Consider the following 26,143-nt stretch of genomic DNA (forward strand, 5'->3'; position numbering starts at 1 on the left):
ACAGAGCAACTCTCTGCAGTAACAGCTGCAGACATCACAGCCAGCAACAGCACCCAAGGTGTTGAGGTTATACCCTCATGAAAAGTAGGCAGCCTATGCTCTTGTGCTTTTCTGTCTATCTCCACCCACCATTCCTCCTGCTCTTAAATCCCAAGGCACACCGTGTATATCCACCATCACTGTCACATCACATGCTGTCCTGGGTCTCAAGTGGAGTCTGTGGGGCTCTGTGCAACGCTGACCTCAGGGATGACTTGAAATCGTGGAGCTTAAGGCTTGCACATTTGTGCTGGGCATTAGCTGCACCTTGCTTTCTCCAGCTGCTGGTCAAGGGCTTCCTGCTGAAAGGAATCTGTGAGGAAAATGCCCGTTGCTAGAAACAGATAAGTCCTATGGGATTGGTGCCAGTTTTGCTGACATTTTCCCTTGTCTTAACCTGAAAATAAAAAGTTTTTCACCCACTTGGTGATTCCAGGCTTCACTGTTTCAGTTTGGCCAGTTGCTTTTAGCAGCAGCTAGTGAGTTTGATGTCAATCTCTGCCCATATGAGTTGCTTTATACTTGGGTACATTGCAAGAGATATTGACTAAGCCTTGGTGAAAAAGAGGGGTAAAAGCCCCTTGGGACCAGCATTGCAGTGAACATCTTGCATGCTGCAAACCAAGCAGGGCTGGAAGGTTTAAACATGCCCAGAACTTTGTGACAAATACTGTTCTGTGAAAAATAGGGATATTTCCCCTTCTCTTGTCCGTATTTGGTATCAAAGCAAGTCTTTAAAGAACCTGACTTTTCTGCAGGAATGTAAAATTTTCTTTTCAACCAAACTCCCTTATTCAATCTTCAGTCTTAGAAGGAACCTTTTTAAATTACTTATTCACTGAAAACAGACATAATTGGTATACTCCCAAATACATCTTTCTTGTATACCAACAACACAAAACATTTACTTCAGCATACCAGGTACAATGGTGCCCTGAGGGAAGCTGAATTAAGCCCTGGTGATTAGTTACAGTGCATAACACTTTCTAAAGACAATCACTGTGATTTATGATGGCTGACATGGCAAAGATTTTGTCTGGTAGTGAGGAGTGATGGCTGATGTCCCTCTAAATGATTATCATTTCTGGCAGCTTAATTGAATCCTGTTAACAGATATGACAAAACTGAGAAACATTTCTCCTGCTAGCAGTCTTCATTGGGGCAGCAAAGCCTGGTGTTGGCCTCATTTCCCTGTTCTCAGGTATTTTCCTTTGAAGTCAGAAGGTGCAGAAATGATCTTCCTAAAATAAATAATCTACAAAAGGACTGTAGTGTTCATGTATTTGATGCTGGGACTCCTGGCAGGAGAGCAACCTCCTATGATGTGTGGTAAGAGAGGACTCTCAGAGAGTTGCTGCAGTTTTCCATCATGGATTGATGTGTCCCTTAGTCAACACGCAGAGAACCTGGGCTTAAGTCCAACTCAGACCTTGTCCTTCTCTTGGGGATTTTGAAGCTCTTTGGACCAGTTGAGCAAAAACCTAGATAACTGTGACAGCAAGGGTATGCCTTGCAAGGCATTTTGGGAGCCGCTCTCTTATGCTGAAGAGCTCTGGCAAATAAATAGTGTGGAGGAAGCCAGGCATTTCTGGCAGGCAGCTGGGATCTGTGCAGGAGATCCTACTCCCTTTGAGTAGCCTGAGTGCTGCAGGAGGGCAGCTTTTGCTCAGCACCCAAGAGAGCAGCAAACCCAAACCCACCTGAAGCAGGTGGAGGGAGGAAGCTAATTACTTCAAATCTGCTGTGTGCAGGAAGAGGCTAAAATGTAGGAGATGTTTTTAACCAGGGTTCCTCCATAGCAATGGAAGCCTCTGTCCCAGAGTGACTTTTAGGAAAGGTTAAGTTATGCATACAGCAGGTCCTCTTGCAGCAGCTGAGCTGGGCTAGTCTCTCATCCAACTTCGTGCACCAGGGTGGTATCTTTTTCTCAGGAAAGCCATGGAACTGGGTAGAATTTAAATTATACCCCAGAGAAGCTGGCTCACTCCTCTGATGGAGGTCATAATGAAGGAGTTGGGATTCCAGTTATAGCTCAGCACAGCAGATGTAACTGGTTTTGCAGATGATAAAAATACAGCCTTGTCTCAGGAATGCTGCAGAACTGAGGCATGTGTGTAGGGTTTTCTTTTTCAGAGCAGTTCTTTAACTCTGGCTGTGCTATGCAACAGTTGTGCCCGTTGGGAAACCAATATTTACAGAGCAAACAGAGATGGGACGTGCGCTGGGTGCCATCCAAGCAGGTAGCAGGACTTGCTCTGTCAAGTGCCCATACCTAAAACTGTGGAAAATGTTACTATTCTCTCTTTTAGGATAGGAATAGTTTTTCATTACCAGTGATGTGTTCTGTTTTATTTTCACTCTGCTTTGCATGCTTCTCAAGGCCTGCTCGCAACAAAGCCTGGTGCAGAGAATTAACCATCCCTCAAAAAAACCCAATTTTTCTCAGAAAGCAATCAGAACCAACACTCCAAATATACTAAAATTTCAGCACAACTTGAGCTCCTTCTTGACCTCAATCTGTGTATCAGAGACCTCCTCAGGGTTCCTGCAACACTACTACCTACAGAGACCTTCTGAGGAAGCAAACACTGCCCTGGAAGGGGCATGCCACTGCTGGGGTGAGGCTCAGATGGGACAAACACGAACCCAGCCATGTGGGCTTGGTGTCTTGCTGGTCCACAAGGCACTGTTAACAGAGGAACGTGCTATAGGTAGAGCAGCACTGCAGTTCTCACTTTACCAGGATACCACGTTGAGTCCACATTGTCCTGTTTTGCAAGAAGACTCTTGAAGCTGGCAATGGAACACTGCCTAGCACTGCATTTCCTCCTGCTTGCAGAAGCAGTTCGCAGCTGTACAAAAAATGTTCTGTCTCTAATCTCTGTTTACACAGCACAGTGATAAAGAAATTCCTCAACAATCACTTAATCGCTCTGTGGGCTGACACCACCATCTTTGCTCAGCCCAGCTCAAGGCAACACAACATGCAAACCCACCATATTGCTTTGTGGACTAAGGAGGGACTGTGACATGAAATAAGACCTGTACCAAAGTCTTTTGCTAAGGGTGCTGACTGAGCAGCCCAGTGCACTGCAAATTTCCCCCCCCCAAACAGGTAGGATGATGCTGAGAGGAAGGGCAGTCCCATCTTCTGGAAGTTAATGTGTGGTTGAAGCTCTTGCCAATTTTTGGCATGTGATTTGAAGCAAGATGCCTGCTTTTGGGTGGGTTTCTGCTGTAAATTCTGCAGGTCAACAACAGCAGCAAGGTGCCACTAGCAGACATGCCGTCCCCAATGAGAGCTGGCCTGCTCATGGAAGTGAGCTCTGAGGAAGCTCTGGGTGAATTCACTGCCTAGCCCTAAAGGATTGGAAAAACAGGAAACTCTTTCAAAGGTGTCTAAGAATTTGATGTTGATGTCTGAACTTCCCTTTCATAGTACCACAATATTTTTGTTCAGGAGCTTTATCCCTGCACTGCAAAGCTTGTCATTTATTTCAAGTCAAAGATTTTGTGCTTTTGAAAATAAAGTCAGGGAGGGCAGAAAAGTATTCCAAGACACTTGAGTGCATTAGATGAGTGTTTATGTATAGCATGTGTGATTAACCTTGTAAGCACCTTCCAATGTGCAACTCTGGACACTTCCTGGGGTCCAGATAAACATGTGGCATGTGTAATTAACTTTGTGATACAGCTGTGAACTGTGTGTACCCGTGGCCACGTTTGGATATGCCCCATCCTATAGGTTCAGTTATCAGGTTTCTGTGTTACCAAAGGACATTAATTGTCTTGGGATAGTATTTAAACCAGTCAAGAAGTCAGGCAACTTGCCTTGTTCTCACCCAGCAAGCAACAAGAGCCAAATGCTGCCCAAATAGCAGCTGAAGCACCTGCACTAGCAGACCAACTACATCTGGACCTTGTTCTTACCACAAAAGAGACAAAAGTCAAATGCTTCCCAAATAGCAACTGAAAAATCTGTCCTAACAGGCAACAACTACACCCAGGCTTTGCAGCTGGACCAAGGCAGAAAGGGTGAAAGCTCCAAGAGAACAGAATCCCAGAAGAGCCATGGAAAGACTCCAAGCCCAGCGATGAAGCACAGAGAGACCCCTAGCCCTCTCCGAGCCAAGGACAAGCTCCAGACCGTAAACTGGGCACAAGAGGAGAGAGGCCCTTAGTCCTCTCCAAGCCAAGGGCTGCTCGAATTATAGCCACAGAATATGGGAAGATACCAGAGAGAGGAGCAAGTCATGAGTACCTGGCTAATCTGCCACAGAATCCCATTTGTGGGAAACCACAGATCACAGAACCTTTGCTTCCAATTTGAATCGCTGTGTCGGAAATCCTTGGATCTGCGCTTGAATCATTTTAACAGTCTTTATATGTGGAATGGAATACCCACAACCGAAGAGTCGAACCTGTGAATATACCTTGTAAACAAGTTACACCGGTGTTTGGGGATATCACCACCCAAGGTATTAAATAGTGAAATAGATAAAAATATACATTTTATTACTCTTGTGTACAAATAACTGAGCAAAAAGACAGAGCTGTTCTGCCTACTGAGGTTTTTGGTGCTGTACAGTTTGAGGAAAAACCAGAATGTACTCTGTAGAAAAACCAGAGCTGTGACACAGTGACAGTAACCTAGAAGAAGCTGAAGGGCATTGAGGACAATGTAGACTGCATAGCCACACAGCTGGGAAAGCAGCATCCTTTCTCAGCCAGGCCAAGAAGCAAGCAGGTAGACTGAGAAAAGGCAACAGCATTATAGATAGAATCATAGAATCAAGAAGGCTAGAAGAGACCTCAAAGATCATCGAGTCCAACCTGTCACCCTAAACCTCATGACTATCTAAACCATGGCACCAAGTGCCATGTCCAATCCCCTCTTGAACACCTACAGGGATGGTGACTCCACCACCTCCCTGGGCAGCCCATTCCAATGGCCAACCACTCTCTCTGTGAAGAACTTTCTCCTCACCTCCAGCCTAAACCTCCCCTGGCGCAGCTTGAGACTGTGTCCTCTTGTTCTGGTGCTGGTTGCCTGGGAGAAGAGACCAACCCCTACCTGGCTACAACCTCCCTTCAGGTAGTTGTAGACAGCAATGAGGTCACCCCTGAGCCTCCTCTTCTCCAGGCTAAACAGTCCCAGCTCCCTCAGCCTCTCCTCATAGGGCTTGTGCTCAAGGCCTCTCACCAGCCTCGTTGCCCTTCTCTGGACATGCTCCAGCAATTCAACATCTTTCCTAAACTGAGGGGCCCAGAACTGGACACAGTACTCAAGGTGTGGCCTAACCAGTGCTGTGTACAGGGGTACAATGACCTCCCTGCTCCTGCTGGCCACACTATGCCTGATGCAGGCCAGGATGCCATTGGCTCTCTTGGCCACCTGGGCACACTGCTGGCTCATGTTCAGGCGCCTGTCAACCAGTACCCCCAGGTCCCTTTCCATCTGGCTGCTCTCCAGCCACTCTGACCCCAGCCTGTAGCTCTGCATGGGGTTGTTGGGGCCAAAGTGCAGCCCCTGGCACTTGGATTTGTTGAATGCTATCCTGTTGGACTCTGCCCATCTGTCCAGCCTGTCAAGGTCCCTCTGCAGAGCCCTTCTACCTTCTAACAGATCAACATCTGCTCCCAGCTTGGTGTCATCTGCAAATTATTGTGGGGACTCCTCTGGTGTCAGTCTCATCTGTGAAATGGGCTCCATCTGTTGGCAGCTTCTGATCATGGAGGCTGCAGACACAGCAGCAGGCAGAGAGCGTCTTGTCCTCTTCCTAGGAGATGCTGGGAACCAGTTCCCAGAGCTGCAAGCGGTAATGATGGTTATTTTAAAATATACCTTTGATGCTGCAACTGGAGCTGGTCACATTTTCCTGCTGACAAATTATACCTTGAGAGGAACTGTGGGGAAAAAATCCTGGAGCCAGTGAAGAGGATGCCTAGGAGCTGGGATCCCCAGTCTCTCTGCAGCTTCTTCACAGGAAGGTGGAGGAAGCATGGCATGTTCTCTACCAGATCTTCTGTTGTGCAGGTGCATTTTAGTTGTACTTAGATCTGGAAACTGCTCTTTGCTTCTTCATGATGCTCTCCTTCAAGTGGAAGGCATGCCCATGACCAGGCTTCAGAGGCGCCAGCAGGCAGTAGACAGCATCATTCCCACAGGGACTCCTATATTCAAAAGCACCCCTGCCCCAAATGACTGTCTGCATCACCAGGAACTAAGTAGACAAGCAGAGCACACGGAAGACACATAGATAAGTTCCCCCACCAGCTCCTCCACCACCTGGCTCCTGTTGGCCACTGATGTGCTTTGCAAAAATCCTAGACAGATCCTTCACATCATCAAGATCTTCTCTATCACTTTCTTCCTCCTGCTCCTCTTCTTCCTCTGCCTGATCTGTTTGGTTGCTGAAGGGGTCTCTTCATCACTGCTGCTGGCTAGGTCACAGGTCCATTTCCTGAGCCACCAGCAGAATGCCAAGAGCAGGAGAAAGACTTCAGCAATGTCCAGCAAGGCAGCAGAGAGCAGTGCTCCCTAGACTATATTGCCCTGCTCCTGGCAATATTGCTCCAGTTGCTCTAGCAGCTGAGACATCTCATGCATGGCCTCATTCAACTCATAACCAACCACTTGTAGTCCCATGATGAGCAATCCCAAAATCTCAGCCAAGACTTTTATGGCAATCATGGTAGCTATGGCCTGTGGGGAGAGGGAGAGAAGAGGTTCAGTGGGGCTGGGAGGGAGCTGGCAATGTTGGTAGTGGAGGCAGAAGCCACAGGGAGCTGAGAGGAGGCCAGGTAGCTCTGCTGACCTCTGTGCTTTGTGTTGCGAGTGCTCTCGATGTCTTCACCGGACCCCTGGTTTACATGCCGATAGAGCACCCTCTGCAGGCAAACGAGGAGGCAGAGACAATCTTGTCCTCTCCCCGGTAGCTGCTGGGAACCAGCTTCCAGAGTAGCAACTGGTGGTGATCGTTATTTAAAAATGCACCCTGGATGCTGCAGCTGGAGTTGGCCACATTTCCTTGATGGCAAATTGTGACTTGAGAGGAACTGTGGGGGGAAAAAAAATCCACCAAGAATCTATGACTGTAATCCTGTAGTTGAAACTCCATCCCACTTGTAACCCAACTCAGCAAATGTTAATGCCCTCTGTCTGCATTCCCATCAGAGCCACTTTCCCTAGACAACGGCTGTCTTTGCCCTGGTAAACACAGAAAGCAGGCATTTCCTCAGAGGGAAGTGATGTGGATTTTTAGAGAAAAATACAATGAAACAATGTTTTCTGTAACTGGGGAAAGTATTATCAGAGGGGACCTTTTCCACTAAAGGGAAATTCTTTCCCTAAACCCAATGAGATGCTAGGGACCAACACTTTAACATCTTTAAAAGAAGAAAATTAGATGGCCCTGTTTTTACTTTTACCACTACATGCACCATAATCATTGAAGCCCTGAATTTATTTTAAAAAGAGTGATTCATGTATTTAGTTTTTGGTTAATTTCTGTCTTGATTTGGGAGTCATAATAAATCTCACTTTGGAGGTACAGTATGATTAATTTCTCAACCACATTTTTTGCTTTGAAGTGTCTATTGGCTGTTAACAAAATAAGCCCTTTTGCATCCTCTTCAAAATCACAAAATACAAATGCATGCTGATGCTTTGGGCCAAGGGAGGGAGCTGAAAATCTGTCTGGCAGTAGGAACTTAGCTGAAATGGTGGGGCAGGTCAGGGTGTTGGGGCTGGGACAGGCAGACACGACTCATATCTCACCATACTGGGGAATAGTGCTGCATTTCTTCAGCCAAAACTGCTGCGTGTGGTGGCAAAGGGAAAGTTGGGACTGGCTCTCCAGAGCTCTTCATTTAGAAGGTGGAGTCTGGGGAAATGAACATCACGTTTGGTTAGAAAGCCACTAGTGCTTTTACAGCAGTTTTAATAAAGCTAATTTATGTCTGACTGAAAGTTAAATACTGCACAACCCTGCACTTACTGTTTGCTTAGTAGCAGAGACCACAGTCTGTGTCCCACTCACAGCTGTATGAATGATGTGTCTAGAAAGTCTTGTCCCTCTGAGACATGGAGAAACATGTGGCCATCAGAGGAGCTGGGCAGGCACCCTCTGAAGCCACCAGCTCAGGCTGGCTGGCAAGGCACTCTGGGCTGAGTAAGAACACAACACTGAACTCAGGTGCTGATGCTCTGGGCCACTGCATTTGCACAAAGGTTCCTCCATCCTCAGGAAGGATTCCTGCAGAAAACTAGCACTGCACAGCAATCTCCATCCTAGGCTGACAGCTGTGATGCCAGCATGGCACAGAAGGGTGAAGAAGCAGGGGAAAAAAATTAAAGCAAGCTGGAATTGAGTCAGGGATGTCCCAACAAATGGGCTCTCTCTAGAAGATGAAGTTCTCAAAAACAAACAAACAAAAAATTTCTGCTCACCTTAGGAAAGCCACTTTCAACTATGTTGGTTCAGTCACTTAGCTCTACACCAGAACATGCCACTGATCATGACACATTTCAGTTTTAAAAGAGCTTAAGACCATCTTGTTTCCCTATGACCCATAAGAGCCATCTTCCAGAGTTCAAACCCCTTCTTAAAGGCATGACACTGGAAGGTTACATGTTCCCAAGAGCCAGTGCAAAATGAGGGAGGGAGATACTCAGGCTGCCAAAAAGTGTTTCTGGGTGAGAAGCTTTCTACTAAATATGAAAAACAGGGGAATCCATCCATATAGAAGCAGAAGGGAAAATATGAAGTCACAGCTGCCAGCATGTGGCTTTATATCCTGCCCTGCAGGCATCCTGCCAACAATTTGGAGGATTGCAGCAAGATGGCAGGGTGGAAATCAAAAGGGACTTTTCCATAAATCATGTCTCCTTCATGCCTGAGCTGGCTCTGTCTTCCTCCGCTCCTACGGCTAAAGCATTACCCTACAAATACTGAAATAATATTGTAACAGATTTAATAATACATAGCAATACAAAAAAAAATTGTAATAACAAAAATGTATGATAAACAATACTGGAACAGGGTCATAAGGCTTGCCCAGCAGTTTCCATTCATTGTTACATGAAGAACGTATGATTCTAGGAAGTCTGTTGTTTGGAAACAGCAATTTTTCCACCGTTCCCTAACAGTGTTTTGTGTACACATCATTTTAATCTGCTTGGCCAGATTAAAATGGCCAATGACAGGCTGTGACTGGTGTAGCTAAGAGACTTTATCCATTTAATCGCTCACCCTGGGTTTAGATCTGTGCTTTCTGTGATCTGCCTTCAGCTTGCCAAACGACTCCTGCAGTTTGTAACTCATCTTGGAGCAATCAAAGCATGAGAATAGGAACTAGAGGGATCACAACCTTTTCTGGAGGAAGGTCTAGCCCTGGCAGAAATAAACCACCCCACCACCCACTGGCATGAGACTTCCCCACTGTCTCTGACCACTCCAAAGCTTATTCTTCTGTCCCAAGACTGAGGGTAGAAATCAAGATGAGGAGAGCACATGGAAACGCAGCTTCATAAAGCTCTATCATCAGAGTGAAGGTGCTACTAGTGACTTTCTGAAACAACTCTACCAAACACTATTTTGTTCCAAACCTGCCCCCCATCATGCCTCTAGCTCTCACCCACAGCTTGCCAAACTCATTGGGAAAGCTTCAGTAGTGTCATCAACTACTGGTTTCAGTACCTGCAGAAATACAAAGACATATTCTCCCCTGAACAGCCAGAACTTAACCCTGAGAAAATGCCAGTGCCTACAGGCAGCAGGTGCTGTGGACAACCCAGTATAACACCATGAAGGCTATTTCTGTATCCTGGCCAAGACTGAGCTTTGCCACCCTGCCAAAGTCTGGAGACCTCAATCTTGTTCAAGCTTCTTCTTGGGAGCTGAAGTCACACCTGCAGTAGAATTGGCTCGGTTATCACCAAAAACCCCTGGCAGTGCACCTGCATGCTTTTCTCCTTCCTCGTGCTCAGACAATCAGGTCATTCATGCTACTGCTGCCATGTCTTTTTACAGTGCTCCATGCTCTAGACAGGCATAGAATCATAGAATGGCTTGGGCTGGAAGGGACCTTAGAGATTATCTACTCCAACCTCCCCGGCAAGGGCAGGTATGCCTCATAACTAGACTCAGCTGCCCACGGCCTCATTCAACCTGGCCTTGACCAGCCCCAGGAAGGAGGTACCCACAGCCTCCCTGGGAAACCTATTCCAGAGTCTCACCACCCTCGTACTGAATAATGTCTTCCTAAAACCCAGTCTAAACGTACTATCCATTTTCACACTGGCTTAGTTTGTACTCTGACTGGTGGCTCTACTTGTTTTCTGGCATTTTGCATCACCAACAAAAGAAAAGGGATCACCATAAAAAAGAAAGAACTGCTAGAGAAAAGAAACTCAGCAAGTAGTTTATGGGCAAATCTCATCCTTTGTTGCACAGTAGGTGTGATCTGGGCCAGCCAAATATTTAGAAATGGCTGTTTCTCCCTCTTGGCCAGCTCATGTTGCTTTAACAAGACTAGGAACCAACTATAGACAATGGAAGATTGATGTTTTAGAGAGGGCAAGAACATCTTCAGCCCTTTACCTGTTATGCTTCTCCAAGACTGTGGTGCAATATATAAATCTCTGGCTCCAGCTAGTGGCCATTCGTGATCAGTTTCTAACCTGAAAGGAGCTCTCATCAAGTGTTGCTGGGCTGTATTCAGGTGCTAGCTGCAGTAGACCACAGAGAATGGAAAAACCAGAAACTGCTAAGACTTTCACATGCTGTCCATCGCACACAGCAGTGACATTCCTCCTTGTCTGTCATAAAACAAGATGCAATCTTGTTCCCTGCCCTTCATAGAATCATAGACTCGTTTTGGTTGGAAGAGATCTTCAATGTAACACTGCCAAGTCCATCTCTAAACCATTTCCCTCAGCAACACATCTATGGGCCTTTTAAATATATCCAGGGATGGTTGCGACTGCATCATTTTCCTGTGAAGCCTGTTCCAGGGCTTGACAACTTTTCCTGTGAAGAAATTTTTCCTAATGTCCAATCAAAACCTTCCCTGGCACAGCTCAAGGCCCCTTCCCAGTATTCGAGGTGCGGCCACAGTCCCTGCCTTACTGCTGCAGGCCACACTGTTGCTGGAACAGGCCAGGATGCTGTTGGCCTTCTCGGCCACCTGGCCACGCTGCTACTCATCAAGGCAATGAACCTTCGTCACTTCCGCAGGAGACCTGCTCCTAGGGACGGGACGGCCCGGACCGGCCCGCACCGGGATGAAGGGAAGGGGTGAGTCCCGAAGAACGACAGATCCCCGAGGCCGCAGAAGATCCCCGAGGCCGCAGAAGATCCCCGAGCGGGGGCAAAGCAAGGGCAAGAGATTGAAAGGCAGCAACCTGTAACAGAAGCTTCATCTCAGGCGTTGGGGGCCCGCTGCGGAGCCGCGCCTCCATGAAGGCACACAGGCGTGGGGCCGAGGAAGATACAGCTCCCTCACGCCTGTCCTCGACCGCTTAGGAAAAGCCAAGTGATCGCTAAAAACTGCTCTGCTTTCCTTGCCTAAAGCAAATCAGGAGGAAGAGAGGCTGCTTGTGGAGTCTGCTCGCAACAGCCATATGAACCGGATTAGAATCCTGGCTTGAGAAACCATATGGAATGAATGAATGAATGAATGAATGAATGAATGAATGAATGAATGAATGAATGAATGAATGAATGAATGAATGAACAAATACATACACACATAAATAAATAAACAAACAAACAAACAAATAAATAAATAAATTTTTTTTTCACCAGAATGTGACAGAATTGCTCAGTGTAAACGATCGCTTATCTGCCTTAGCTGAGCTTGAAGATCTGAGCCTTCATCCTGCTGAGCAGGAACTTTGTTTCCTGGAGATGCAAATCCTGGCTCATAATGCTGGGCAGGGCCCTTGGGAACAGGAGACATGAGGAAGCACTTGTGCCCTATGTCCCTTCCTTACCAATGTTAGCTGGCCCATTAGAAGTTGTTATCTCTCCTCACCAGTTACTGTCTCCTGTGTCCTCAGGCTGTCTCTGATGGCAGAGTATGGGGTGGTAATAACGATACAAGATTAGTCGGAAAAGTAAGGAAAGGAGTAAATACATTAACCAATCCACGAACCTGTTTCCAGATGTCACTGACCTCTTGATCGAGCTTCCGTTACAGACTTGTGCCTTTCAATCTCCTGCCCTTGCTCAGGCCCGGTGCGGGGCTCGCTCCCGGCAGCTCCCTCCGCGATCCGTCGTTTGCCCCTCCCCTCCGCCCCGGTACGGGCCGGCCCGGCCCTGAAGCAGTAGGACAGTGCCGTGCTGCCAGCGCAGATGTCAGCCTGGCATGCAGGTTGCTATGCGCTGCCAGTTTTCCTGGTGTGAACCCGACCTCGCCGAACTTAGAATCATAGAATCAGCCAGAGATGGAAGGGAACACAAGGATCAGCTAGTTCCAACCCATGGCAGGGACACCTCACACTAGGTCAGGCTGTCTAGAGCCTCATCCAGCCTGGCCTAACTTGTGGTAGAACATTGCTGATCATCACTCTCTCTGGGAACTACACCATCTTGAACGATCAGGATTCACTCATCTTTCCCCCACCAACCCATTTCAGCTACTGAACAAATAAAATCCTTTTCTTATTCAGCCCTCAAAGGCCAGCAAATACCTGCACATCCCCCTCCTAAAACACAGCAGTTCCTTTAAGTCCATTCGTATGCTGAGAAAAATCTATACCAACCCAGGAAGCCCATAGGAGCTCTGCTGCCTGTTGGGATTCTCCCTCTTGCAACAGGATCACGAGCAGAGTTTGCAGCAGAGACTGTGGGAGTTCCCCCGAGAGTAGTCAGGTTTTCCAGAGACACCCTCTATCTGTAATATGTCCTGGCAGTTGGCAGCCGAGCAGTTCCTTCCTCCCACACCTGAATGCATCTGGAGTGCACCTACCATGCCCTTGTGTTCAAAAAACGTCTCCCCTGAAGGGAAAACATTTCTCCAATTCCCATGAACTCAAAATGCTGAGGGCTATTACCAACCATAATGTCACTGTCTGAGTCTTCCCTTCTAGTCACTGAGGTTTGTGGTTTCACACGGGCCTGATAACATTCTGGCAAATCCTGCATTCCTTCCTCTAATTTCAGGCTTCTTTGTCCTGTGCTATAAACAGAGAAACACCTTCTAGGTCTCCTTCTCTCTATATCCTTTTCTTGATTCTCCTTTTCCAATATCAACACTAAAAGGTCAGAGTGGGCTCTCAGACCACAATCCTGTTGATTCTTAAGTAAAAGAACATATCTGCATAAACTGCCTCCTCCCAACTTCTCTCCTTAGAAATAACATCAACAGTAATAAGGTGTTATAATTCAAGCTTCCAAAAACTGGCCTTTCTTGTTATAATTGAATTTATAAAAAGGCCAAAAGTATTTGATTAAAGTTCACCGGTAGGTACTCCCACTTGGCGGTCCTCTTGTTTCTTTCCAGTGAGTTACTATGCACCCTAATGGGCTCTGCTTTCTAATTCATTTACTTTGACCTCCTCCCATTATTAATTCTTATATAATTTAAACTATTAATAAAACACAGTACCGGGTTCTTACATACAACACAGATTACACAAAACTTACACAGACTATATTACCAAAAGACCAGTCTTCTGACTCCTATTAATACCCAAACCAACATTTCTTATTGTCTTTTCCCCCAAATTTCCCACACTGATGAATTCTTCTTGAACCTTAGCAGTAACTTTTCACATTCTCTTTGTTAACCAACACCCCAACTTAAACCAAATAATTCCCCTTTGTTGTCATCTACTGTTCAATTTTATATGTTCTGAATACCCAGAGTCTTACCAAATACAACCCCCAAAAAACATTAAACCCACTTCATTCACTCAGTCACTTTGTCAATTTCTCGCCATTTTTCTCACGAAATAATGGAACCACAGATTGGGACTCCCCACTCACTTCACAAATATTTTGCGCCTCAGACTCACACTTTCATAACACATACTTTTCAGAGTTTTAAGATGTTACACTAGTCACTTCTGTTTCCTTTTTTCCTCTTTTTTTTTTTCTTTCTTCCTTTTTCTTTTTCCGCAGAATTACCTTTTACCCACTCAAGGGATAACCAAGGGGAAAGCATCACTTGCTTTCCCAGGGACACAGAGAACACCACTTGTTCTCCAGAGGAAAACACCAGAGGAGAGCGCCTGCTCCCCAGGGACAGTGTCCCACCAACCAAAGGCCCGTTTTACCTAGGGGTAGAGCTTTTTCTTGCTCTCTTTTCCATGCATAGGGCATCCCCTCATGACTTACAGTTTCCCCTTTCCCAGAAACATACCTGTTCCATGCCAGTGACACTTGTCTGTCTCCACGGTGAGTTGAATGAGGTGGGGAGCCCTCCTGAGAAATCTCAGGGGCACCCAGAGGGGTCCCGATCTCAGGCAGATCCCGCAGCCAGACAGAGATCTTCTGCCTGGCTCGCCAAAATGATGTGCGGAAAAGATATGTCTCTTACAGCATGCATGCCGGATGTGAGGTGAAATCACCTGTCTCGCATGTTTACCTGCACAAGTCAACTTTTAAATTACAGAGGTATACACATTCAACAGGAGAGGTATACATATTCAACAGGAGAGGTATACATATTCAACAGGAGAGGTATACATATTCAACAAGTTTTTGAGGATAGGCATAGCTAATGCAAACTGTCTTTCAGGAATTCATTAACATAGGTGTCCTCCTCTTCTTGGAACACAATCATACCTGGCCAGGGACTCACAAAACAGAACTGTTCCTTCAAGAAACAGAGCTCCTCCCATGCTATCCCTCTTATGAGTGGTCTCTGACTGCCTGACTGTTACTTTTGGTCCTTATGAGTTGTTCTCCTGCCTACCTGCCTTTCTGCAGATGCTCGGAGGCCAGGAGGGATCTTATCACCAAAGGACAGGATCCTTGTTTGCTTAACACTCTTCATTTACTTTTTCCCTTAAAACATAAAATTACTTTTCCCTTCATCACATTCATTGTCAAGGTATCGATTCCTATTAGTACTCTTACTGCTAATTACTAATTATTAATTACTAATTACTAAGTACCCTTACCACTAATTACTAATTCTGATTTAGTTAAACTATGCTTATTATCTTTTCCATGTAAAACATGGTGTCTGAAACAGAGCATAGTAACCACTATAGTGTGCCTATTACACAATATGACATTGTACACACGTATACATAATCCTATATAAACCCTATAATAAACAGTTATTCTAGGTAGAGTGTAATGTAGAGCAGCACTGGCTCTGAGACCAGTTCTTGGTACTCTTTCAATTACCCCATCACCCCCACTGACTGTGGCTTTTCTCTCTGGCACTGTAGTCAGTGTGGCCACGGTCGGGAGGACCTCTCACCGGTTTGAAATTCGCGTTTTTTTCCTCAAGAGCTGCCTCTCGCGTTGCACCGGGCTGCAGCTTTTGGCAAGGCTGAATCAGGATTGCTTTTTCGTGATTTATTTTTTGCGTTGCCGTGCGCGCATGGGCTGGAGCTCCCGGCGGGCGAGCTTTCCTCACGCCGGGCTGATAATCAGTTCGGGCAGGGCTCGGGGGCTCGGCGACCAGCTCGGCGCACGGTCGGCAGACGAGGCTCCTGCGGTTCGGCTGAGTCCTGCTGAGACACCTGCGGGAGAGAATCCAGTGGAGAGCCAAGAGGATGATTAGGGGACTTGAGCATCTCCCCTATGAAGAGAGACTGAGATCCCTGGGGCTGTTTAGTCTTGAGAAGAGAAGCCTGAGAGGGGATCTGATCGATGTCTATCAATAGCTGAGGGGTGGGTGTCAGGAGGAGGGGGCCAGGCTCTTTTCGGTGGTATACAGTGATAGGACAAGGAACAGTGGGTTCAAACTAGAAACATAGAAGATTTCACCTTAACATGAGGAGAAACTTCTTTACAGTTAGAGTGACGGAGCCCTGGAACAGGCTGCCCAGGGGGGTTGTGGAGTCTCCTCTAGAGACTTTCAAAACCCACCTGGATGCATTCCTGTGCGGACTATCCTAGGTGATCCTGCTTTGGCAGGGGGGTTGGACCTGATGATCTCTTGAGGTCCCTTCCAACCTCTGTGATACCGTGATACTGTGAGTCCTGCGTGGCGGCTGGCCAAGCGGCATTTCGCTCCGCAGCTACAGCGCCCGGGGTAGCTGGCTCGTCGGCAGTTCCTAGCAATTCTAAATCTTTTGCTGCGGCGAGCTCTTTTGCGCGCGAACGGGATTCGAAAATAGACGGCGGTGGGGATCGGGTTCCTGGCGCTCGGGCTTCTCCGGGAAGCACTCCAGGACGGCACGGTCTGGGGCTCTGTTGCGGGTTGGAGACAGAAAAATTTTCTGCTTGCACAAATGCTCTTAAAGAGGCATTTGACTCAATACGCAGTGCGAATCAATCATAAATCATCTGGTTCTGTGCCTTTGAAATGTCTGCTTCTCTTTCCAAATAAAAAAAGCTTCTCTTTCAAGGACTGAATATTTTCCAATTTACCTTTAAATTCTTCCTGCGCCTGCAGAACGGGGAGCCCCATAATCACTGCGGGTTTGCTGTTAGGTTTTCCAGCGCTCTGGGCCAGTTTCTCAACAAAGCGATCTGGATTTTTGCAATTTTCTTTTGCCCGTTCTAAACCTGCATCATATGAAAATTCCACTGTAGGATACACTTTGTCTCACAGAGCCATTTGTTACGGCTATTATCAATATTTAACAATAGGTGGAATGATTAATAAATAGTATTATCAACCCCAAAATCCTGCAGAAAATATTAATAAAACCTATTTACTGATTCAAAATATTTGGTTGTGGAAAGGTATACCACAAGCAGGAACATGTAACAATTTAAACAGTTTTGCAAAATCCAAACAATTCAGATCTGGGAAGGATCCCATACGGCTCAAACGCCAGCTTTGCCCAAAAAGGGGAACTCTAGAACTCGCTCAACAGAGCGGTTAGGGCAACAGAACCTTTTAACAGATGCCTATAAAAATTCAGATTGGATGGGTTACTCACTACAAATCGCTTTTGTCCAGTATATTCGGTTACTGTGCTTATAATCCCAAGAACATGGGGCACACTTGAATTCACACTGGTTCAACAAAACGATGATGGTGTCTGCACATGGACGCTGCTGTGCCAAGATGCACCCCTGGCACGGTGCAGGCAGGCAGATGATGTGGCTGTCCAGACGGGCTGTATTTGGGGTATCTTCGGTCGGGCTTTTGAGCAGCTCTCGTTCCTGCATCTCTGGGCTTGGCAGCTCATGTAGTTTTGCCTGCTATGGAGAGGTTTGTTCGCTGCAACCTTCGAAGGCAGTGGCTCTTGTTACTTCTTCCAGTAAAACAAGGCAAATTGCTCACCTCTAGCATTTATAGACTTCCTGCAACAATGAAGGCCAGTGGCACCAAAGATTAAGAGGTAGAAACCTGATACTTTAACCTATAGAATCAGGTTTTCTCCAAACATGGCCAAAGGCACACACATCTGGCCCACTTGGACCCCAGGCCATGTTCAGACAAGCCTGGGCAATGTGGGCAGTGTCCTGGAAAACCAAACCTCCCGGAGCTCCTGCTCCATTGTCTGGTTCAGGGCATATTTGAGGCTTTGTCCCTTCATAGAATCATAGAATCAAGAAGGTTGGAAGAGACCTCAAGGATCATCGAGTCCAACCTGTCACCCTAAACCTCATGACTATCTAAACCATGGCACCAAGTGCCACGTCCAATCCCCTCTTGAACACCTCCAGGGATGGTGACTCCACCACCTCCCTGGGCAGCCCATTCCAATGGCCAACCACACTCTCTGTGAAGAACTTTCTCCTCACCTCCAGCCTAAACCTCCCCTGGCGCAGCTTGAGACTGTGTCCTCTTGTTCTGGTGCTGGTTGCCTGGGAGAAGAGACCAAACCCCTCCTGGCTACAACCTCCCTTCAGGTAGTTGTAGACAGCAATGAGGTCTCCCCTGAGCCTCCTCTTCTCCAGGCTAAACAGTCCCAGCTCCCTCAGCCTCTCCTCATAGGGCTTGTGCTCAAGGCCTCTCACCAGCCTCATTGCCCTTCTCTGGACATGCTCCAGCAATTCAACATCTTTCCTAAACTGAGGGGCCCAGAACTGGACACAGTACTCAAGGTGTGGCCTAACCAGTGCTGTGTACAGGGGTACAATGACCTCCCTGCTCCTGCTGGCCACACTATGCCTGATGCAGGCCAGGATGCCATTGGCTCTCTTGGCCACCTGGGCACACTGCTGGCTCATGTTCAGGCAGCTGTCGACCAGTACCCCCAGGTCCCTTTCCATCTGGCTGCTCTCCAGCCACTCTGACCCCAGCCTGTAGCTCTGCATGGGGTTGTTGGGGCCAAAGTGCAGCCCCTGGCACTTGGATTTGTTGAATGCTATCCTGTTGGACTCTGCCCATCTGTCCAGCCTGTCAAGGTCCCTCTGCAGAGCCCTTCTACCTTCTAACAGATCAACACCTGCTCCCAGCTTGGTGTCATCTGCAAATTTACTGATGATGGACTCAATCCCCTTGTCCAGATCATCGATAAAGATATTGAACAGGATGGGGCCCAGCACTGATCCCTGGGGGACACCACTAGTGACAGGCTGCCAGCTGGCAGGGGCACCATTCACCACCACTCTCTGGGCTCGGCCCTCCAGCCAGTTCCTAACCCAGTGCAGAGTGCTTCTGTCCAAGCCACAGGCTGACAGCTTGGCCAGGAGTTTGCTGTGGGGGACAGTGTCAAAGGCCTTGCTGAAGTCCAGGTAGACTACATCCACAGCCTTTCCTACGTCCACCAGGCTGGTTACCTGATCATAGAAGGAGATCAGGTTGGTCAGGCAGGACCTGCCCTTCCTAAATCCATGTTGGCTGGGCCTGATTCCTTGGCCATCCTTCAGGTGTGCAGTGATTGCCCCCAAGACAATCTGCTCCATGATTTTCCCTGGCACTGAGGTCAGGCTGACAGGCCTGTAGTTCCCAGGTTCTTCTGTCCGTCCCTTCTTGTGGATGGGCGTCACATTGGCCAGTTTCCAGTCATCTGGGACCACTCCAGTGAGCCAGGACTGGTGGAAAATGATGGAGAGAGGCTTGGCCAGCTCATCTGCCAGCTCTTTCAGCACCCTAGGATGGATCCCATCAGGTCCCATGGGCTTGTGAATACCCAAGTGACTCAACAAGTCTCGAACTAATTCCACATGGATTTCAGGAGTACAGCACTGCTCCTTGACCCCATCAACCAGTTCAGGAGGCCAGTTATCCTGAAGTCCTCCTGCCTTACTGTTGAAAATGGAGGCAAAGAAGGTATTTAGAATCTCAGCCTTCTCCTCATCCTTAGTTACAATGTTACCCTCCATGTCCAATAAAGAGTGGAGGCTCCTCTTGCCCCTCTTTTTAGCATTAATATATTTATAAAAATGATTTTTGTTATCCTTCACAGAAGCAGCCAGTATAATTTCTAACTGTGCTTTTGCCTCTCTAATTTTTCTCCTACATGATCTAGCAACATCCTTAAACATATCACTAGTTGCCTCCCCCCCTTTCCAAAGGCGATAAACCCTCTTTTTTTCCCTTAAATCCTTCAGGAGCTCCTTGCTTATCCAGGCCGGTCGTCTTCCCCGCCGGCTCGTCTTACGGCATGTAGGAACTGCCAGTTCCTGTGCCTTTAAGAGCTCCTGTTTGAAGTAGGTCCAACCATCCTGGACCCCTTTGTTCTTAAGGGCTGTTACCCAGGGAACTTTCTGAATAAGTTGCCTGAACAACCTGAAGTTTGCCCTCCGAAAGTCCAAAGTGAGGGTTCTGTTACTGCTCCTCCCTATTTCCCTGCATGTTGAAAACTCCTCTATCTCATGGTCGCTGCACCCTAGACAGCCTCCAACCATCACATCTCCCACCAGCCCTTCTCTATTTGAGAACAGCAGATCAAGCAGAGCCTTACCCCTGGTAGGTTCACCTAAGAGCTGCATCAGGAAGCTGTCGTCCATGCACTCTAGGAACCTTCTGGACTGTCTCCTCTCTGCTGAATTAAGTTCCCAGCAGATGTCTGGTAGGTTAAAGTCCCCCACAAGGACAAGGTCTGATGATCTTGAGACAGCTTCCAGCTGTTTATAGAATATCTCATCGGCCTCCTCGTCCTGGTTGGGTGGTCTATAACAGACTCCAACCAGGATGTCAGTTTTGTGCGGCCTCCCTCTGATTTTAACCCACAAGCATTCAACCCTTTCATCTGCAACCTGAAGTTCTGAGGCATCAAAGGATTCCCTAATATACAGGGCCACCCCTCCTCCTCTTCTCCCTTGCCTGTCTCTCTTAAAGAGCTTATAACCCTCCAGTGCAGTACTCCAATTGTGAGAATCGTCCCACCGTGCTTCTGTGATGGCAACTACATCATAGCTCTCCTGGTGAACCAAGAGTTCCAGTTCCTCTTGTTTGTTGCCCATACTGCGTGCATTGGTGTACATGCACTTCAGCTGGGCTGCTGATTTCACCAGTTTGTGTGGTCCTCCCTCCTCTCCAGGGAGACTGGTTTCCTCACCCACCCCCTTCAGACCTAGTTTAAAGCCCTCCCAATGAGTCCTGCCAAGCCCAGTGCCAGAACCCTCTTACCCTTTCTAGATAAATTCAACCCATCTAGGTCCAGCAGGTCGGGTGCAGTAAGAGTTGCCCCGTGATCAAAGAATCCAAAATTCCGCTCCTGGCACCATCTCCTAAGCCAACTGTTGATGGTGTGGGTTTTCCTGTTCCTCTCAGTGTACACCACTGCTACTGAGGGAACTGGGCAGAACACCACTTGAGCTCTTGCCCCATCAATCGATTTCCCAAGGGCCTTAAATTCCTTTTTAATCTTCCTGGTGCTGCTCTTTTCAATTTCTTCACTTCCAGCCTGGATTACCAGCAATGGGTAATAGTCAGAGGGCCGGATTAGTTTAGGTAACCTCTGGGTGATGTCCTTCACCCGGGCCCCAGGTAGGCAGCACACCTCCCTATGGGATGGGTCGGGACGACATACGGGTCCCTCTATTCCCCTCAAGAGAGAGTCTCCAATAACTATAATCTCTTTTTCTTTGTGGCACTGGTTCTTAAGGTTTGGGGGGGGCTGCTTCGTCTTTGGCATCTCCTTGATCGGTTCCTCTACAATTCTCTCGTCCACATTGACCTCAGCCTGCAGAATCTCATACTTATCGCTCAAGGGCAACAGGGGAGGGTCGGAGGGTCGGGGTGCATTCCCTTTGCTTCCCCTGACAGGGACCTGTATCCATCCTCCGCTGCTCGCCTTAACTGGAGAGGTCTGCAAAGCCTGTTCCGACATATCCAACTCCTTTCACATTCTCGTATGGTCCTGAGCCTTACTACTTCCGCTTTCAGCTCAGCCACTTCATCTTTCAGCTCAGCTACCAGATTTAAGAGAAAATTCACCTGGTCACACCTGACACAGGTGTCTCCTTCACCCTCCACACCAAGTGCCAGGCTCGAACACTCACTGCAGCTAGAAGCCTGAACACCAGCATGCTTGCACAGAGACTCAGTCTGGGAACCTAAACTCGTTTAACACTCTTTGTCTGAGTTGTTACCATGATAGGTACCTTCAGGCAAGAGTTCTTAAGTTCAGAGATTTTATTGAAAGTTTTTTTTGGGGGAGGGGGTTGGTTTTTTTTTTTTGTATTTTTTTTAATTTTTTTTTTCATGCAACAGTCCTAACAGGGAAGAGAGGTGGGGAGGGGGGAAAACTGCAGGGAGAGGGAGAGAAAGGGTTCAGTGGAGCAGGGATGGAGGGAGCTGGTGAGGGTGGGAGTGAGTTTGGAAGCAGCAGTGAGGAGGAGCTGGGGGCAGATAGAAGACAGGGCCAGGCAGCTGGGTGGCAGCAAGGCCTGCACCCAGCCCGGTGGCACTCTACTATGCATGACAGGAGTCTCTGACACACGCCACTAGACTTGGTCCCTGCTCAGTTGGAGCTGCCAGCAGGAATTTCTGGGCCCGTGTGTTCATCTGGGCCACAGCCAGGGCGAGGGATGAGCAGAGCAAAAGTCATCTTTGTCGTCACTGTAGTCCACACCAGCTGCTGTGGTGGGGACATCACTGAGAGGATGATGCTGCATCTCTTGTCTCTTGGCAGAGGACTGCTGCACAGAGTTGTCCCTCGCCTTCCTGTTTCCTGTGTTCTCTTTTTTTTTCCCTCTTTTGTGTGAGCTGCTGGTCTGCCATCAGCTGTGAGCTCCAGAAACAGAGAAGAGTGGCCTTCAGAGCCCATCATAAATGTCCTCAAACTCAGAGAGTGCCTTGGTGTGGGCAGCTGGATCCTGTGCCAGCCCCTGGAAGAGATTGAGTGGCTCAGCCATTTCGTAGGCTGGGGGCAGGCTTATCTCCTCAGGCACGTTGTCATTGCCAATGAAGAAGTGGTGGAGATGTTTCTTTTCCAGGCAGCAGCGCAGGTACTGCATGATGTCCTTGAGCCGCAGCATGAAATCCCTCCTGCACCAGCCTGACAAGGGTGTGGTGGTCAGGAGATGCATCACAATCACCTTCATGGTAGAAGTAGAAAAGCCTGTGCCTGCCAGGATTTGGGTGCAGGCACGCAGGCATTTCAGGTGGTAGCTGCCTCGTGGCACCTGCCTGGCGATATGCTGGAAGAACTTCACCTCTGCCACGGCACTGCTCGCTAACCACGTTGTGCTTGTGGGACAGGTGGCTACCTCTCTGCTGCGGCTGCACAGGTAGATGTCCGAGTCACATTGCTGCAGCCCAAACATCAGTTCAATGAGGAAGGTTCTCCCGAGGCCATCTGTCAGCTGCAGCATGCAGCAGCGTAGGGAGGGCAGCATCTTCACATGGTAGCGACGCATCTTAGGCCTCACCCCCCAGACAGACATCACAAACTCCTGGAACCAGGCGACTGTCTTGTGCACATCGAGGTAGGAGCCAGTGCAGAGCACGCTGAGGAAGTGTTCCCGCCAATGCCTCCTCTGCCTCTTGTCAGGATGGTGGAGGAAGCACAGCGTGGTGTCTGCCGCTTCTTCTGTTGCGCAGGTGCACTTTAGTTGCACTCGCACCTGGAAAGTTCTCTTCGGCCTCTCCTCCGTGATGCTCTCTTTCAAGCGGAAGGAGTGGCCACGACCGGGTTTCAGTGGCACCAGCAGGCAGTAGACAGCATCATCCCCATGATGACTCCAACCTTCATAGGTGCTGCCTACCCCAATGGCTGGCTGCATCACTGGGAAATAAGTGGCAGAGGAGAGCTCTTGGTAGACCTGGATGAGTTCCTCCACCAGCTCCTTCACCACCCAGCCCTTGTAAGGCAGCTCCTGCACCTGCCACCGGAAGCGCTTAGCAAGCAGCCTGTCCAGATCCTTCACATCATCAGGAGCTTCTCCATCACCTTCTTCCTCCTGCAGCTCCTCTTCCTTCTCTTCCTTCTCCTCTTCTTCTTGCCACAACTCTATGTAGCTGCTGAAGCTCTCCTTGTCACTGCTGACGGGCGCATGGCTCCATTTCCTGAGCCACCAGCACAGCACCAAGAGCAGGAAAAGGACAGCAGCAATGGCCCAGAACTGCCACTGCTGCAAGGCAGCTAAGAGCATCGCTCTCCAGGCAACATTGCCCTGCTCCTGGCTCATCTGCTCCAGTTCCTCCACCTCTTTCAGTAGCCGAGCCATCTCCTGGCTCAGCATCTCCTCACGCTGCTTCATCCGCACCTCTGTGTCCCCATCCAGCTCATAACCAACATTTTCTGCTCCCAGAATGAGTGATTTCAAAATAGATGCCAGGATGTCTATGGCAACCATGGCAGCCATGGCCTGCAAGCGAGAGAGAGAGAGAGAGAGAAGGGGTTCAGTGGGGCTGGGAGCGAGGGACTGGAGATGACGGGGATGGGCATGGGAGCCACACAGAGGCAAGGGGTAGAGAAGAGAGCGGCCAGGCAGCTGGGAGGCTGCAAGGCCTGCACCCAGCCCTGCTGCCAGTGGCACTGTGCCCTGCTCACGTTGCTTTCATGAGTGGCCTTGCCCTCAATACAGGGTGAGAAGCCACCCCAGGGACCCACACTCCTTCCCAGGCCCTCATCCAGCCCAACCTCCCCCCACACCCACACTTACTACGGGTCCACGCCAAGCTGGGGCAACAGTGCCTGCTGGCACATTTATAGCCTCCCCTGCCCACCCATGCCCTATGACGTCACAAACGCCACTGCCACCCATTCCCTATGACGTCACAATGCCACAGCACAACGCAGCCATGCCCAACAACCAGCTCCTGCCCTCTGCCCCAGCCTGGCTCAGCAACTCACAGCTGCCCCCAGCCACCAAGCCCTGAGACCCCAACGTACCACTCCCACCCAGCGGGACAGGCCTCTGTGCTTCTGGTCATGGCTGTGCTCTGGGTGCTTTTACCAAGTGGGTGGAGATTTCCCAGTGGGCAGCTCCCCCAGCTGACAGAGCACCCTCTTCTCCATGGCTTGGATGGACACTTCTGCAGTACCAGCTCACTGGACAATCTCTGGCATGGTCAGATTATCCATCCAAACTCAGTGAAGACAAGGGTTTCAGAGCCCATGGAACATTGTCACCATGCTTGCGACAGTGTGAAGGGAAAGCAGGGCAAAAATCAGAGAATCATAGAATCGTAGGATCACAGGGTCAGAGAGACTCATAGCATGCATTGGGTTGGAAGGGACCTTGAAAGGTCACCTGGTACAAGCCCCCTGCACTAAGCACAGGCATCTTTGTAGCCACTGTGGTCGTGAGAGGAGGGCGCTGCTGCCCCTGGCAGAGGGCTGCTGCGGAGGGATTTCCCCTTCCATTCTGTTTCCCACGTTCTCCCATTTTGTTGCCTGTGCCAGCCGTTCAGCTAGGTGCTTGCTTGCTATCAGTTGATCATAGCATCCTACATGGTGTGGTAGGAGTGGAAGATAACCTGCAAGGGTGCAGTAAGCTTGGCAGCCAATCAGTGACATCACAAATGTGACCTCCTGGTGGGCAGCAAACTCCTCTAGAAGAATTGTCTGGATGGCAAAGAGGTGCTTTGGTTCCTCTCAGTAAGGAATCTCCAGCTGCTAATCCCTTAACCCAAAAGGCAAACAGCCTGGCCAGATCCTTCACATCATCAGGATCATCTCTATCACCTTCTTCCTCCTGCAGCTCCTCTTCTTTCTCTTCCTGCTCTTCTTCTTGCCACAACTTTGTGTAGTTGCTGAAGCTCTCCTTGCCGCTGTTGCTGACTGGCACATGGCTCCATTTCCTGAGCCACCAGCACAGCACCAAGAGCAGGAGAAGGACACCAGCAATGGCCCAGAACTGCCACTGCTGCAAGGCAGCTAAGAGCATCGCTCTCCAGGCAACATTGCCCTGCTCCTGGCTCATCTGCTCCAGTTCCTCCACCTCTTTCAGTAGCCGAGCCATCTCCTGGCTCAGCATCTCCTCACGCTGCTTCATCCGCACCTCTGTGTCCCCATCCAGCTCACAACCAACATTTTCTGCTCCCAGAATGAGTGATTTCAAAATAGACGCCGGGACGTCTGTGGCAACCATGGCAGCCATGGCCTGCAAGGGAGACAGAGAGAGAGAGAAGGGGCTCAGTGGGGCTGGGAGCGAGGGACCTGCAGATGATGGGTCAGCATGGGAGCCACAGGGAGCTAGGGGCAGGGAGGAGAAAGGGCCAGGCAGCTGGGAGGCAGCAACGCCTGTGGCCCGCCCTGCCCTGCCCAGCCTGTGGCACCGCACCCTGCCCAAGTTACTCTTGCAAGGGGCTAGGCCCTCACTGCAGGGTGAGAAGCCCACCCCAGGCTCCTGTGTGCTTCTTCCCGAGTCCTGATCCAGCCCAACCTCCCCCTGTGCCTGCACTCACTGCTGGCCCAGGCCAGACATTTACAGCAACCCCACCTGTGATGTGTCCCCTGGATGGGTGGTGGTGGTAGTTGACATTGTGGCGGCAGGGTGGGGATGTCTCTGCCAGGTTCTCTGTTCCTGCTCTGCCCCTGCAACAGGACATTGCTTCCAAGGAGACATTTTCTGTGTGTGGTGAGGGGCTGTGGGTGGAGATTTCCCGGTGGGCAGCT

At 49.0% G+C, this 26,143-nt stretch overlaps 1 protein-coding gene across 1 annotated transcript; it reads right to left on the minus strand.

The window, feature by feature from the left end:
* Positions 1-22,334: 22,334 nt before the first annotated feature.
* Positions 22,335-26,009, minus strand: LOC128981737 (inositol 1,4,5-trisphosphate receptor-interacting protein-like 1). The gene is made up of 4 exons (XM_054400673.1): positions 25,968-26,009; positions 25,467-25,628; positions 23,607-23,888; positions 22,335-23,402 (listed from the first exon to the last, which is right to left on the minus strand). The coding sequence occupies exons 1-4, from the start codon at positions 26,007-26,009 to the stop codon at positions 22,335-22,337; spliced, it is 1,554 nt and encodes a 517-aa protein (XP_054256648.1).
* Positions 26,010-26,143: the final 134 nt, after the last annotated feature.

Source organism: Indicator indicator, chromosome 4 (genome assembly GCF_027791375.1).
Source record: "Indicator indicator isolate 239-I01 chromosome 4, UM_Iind_1.1, whole genome shotgun sequence".
Taxonomy (NCBI): Eukaryota; Metazoa; Chordata; class Aves; order Piciformes; family Indicatoridae; genus Indicator; species Indicator indicator.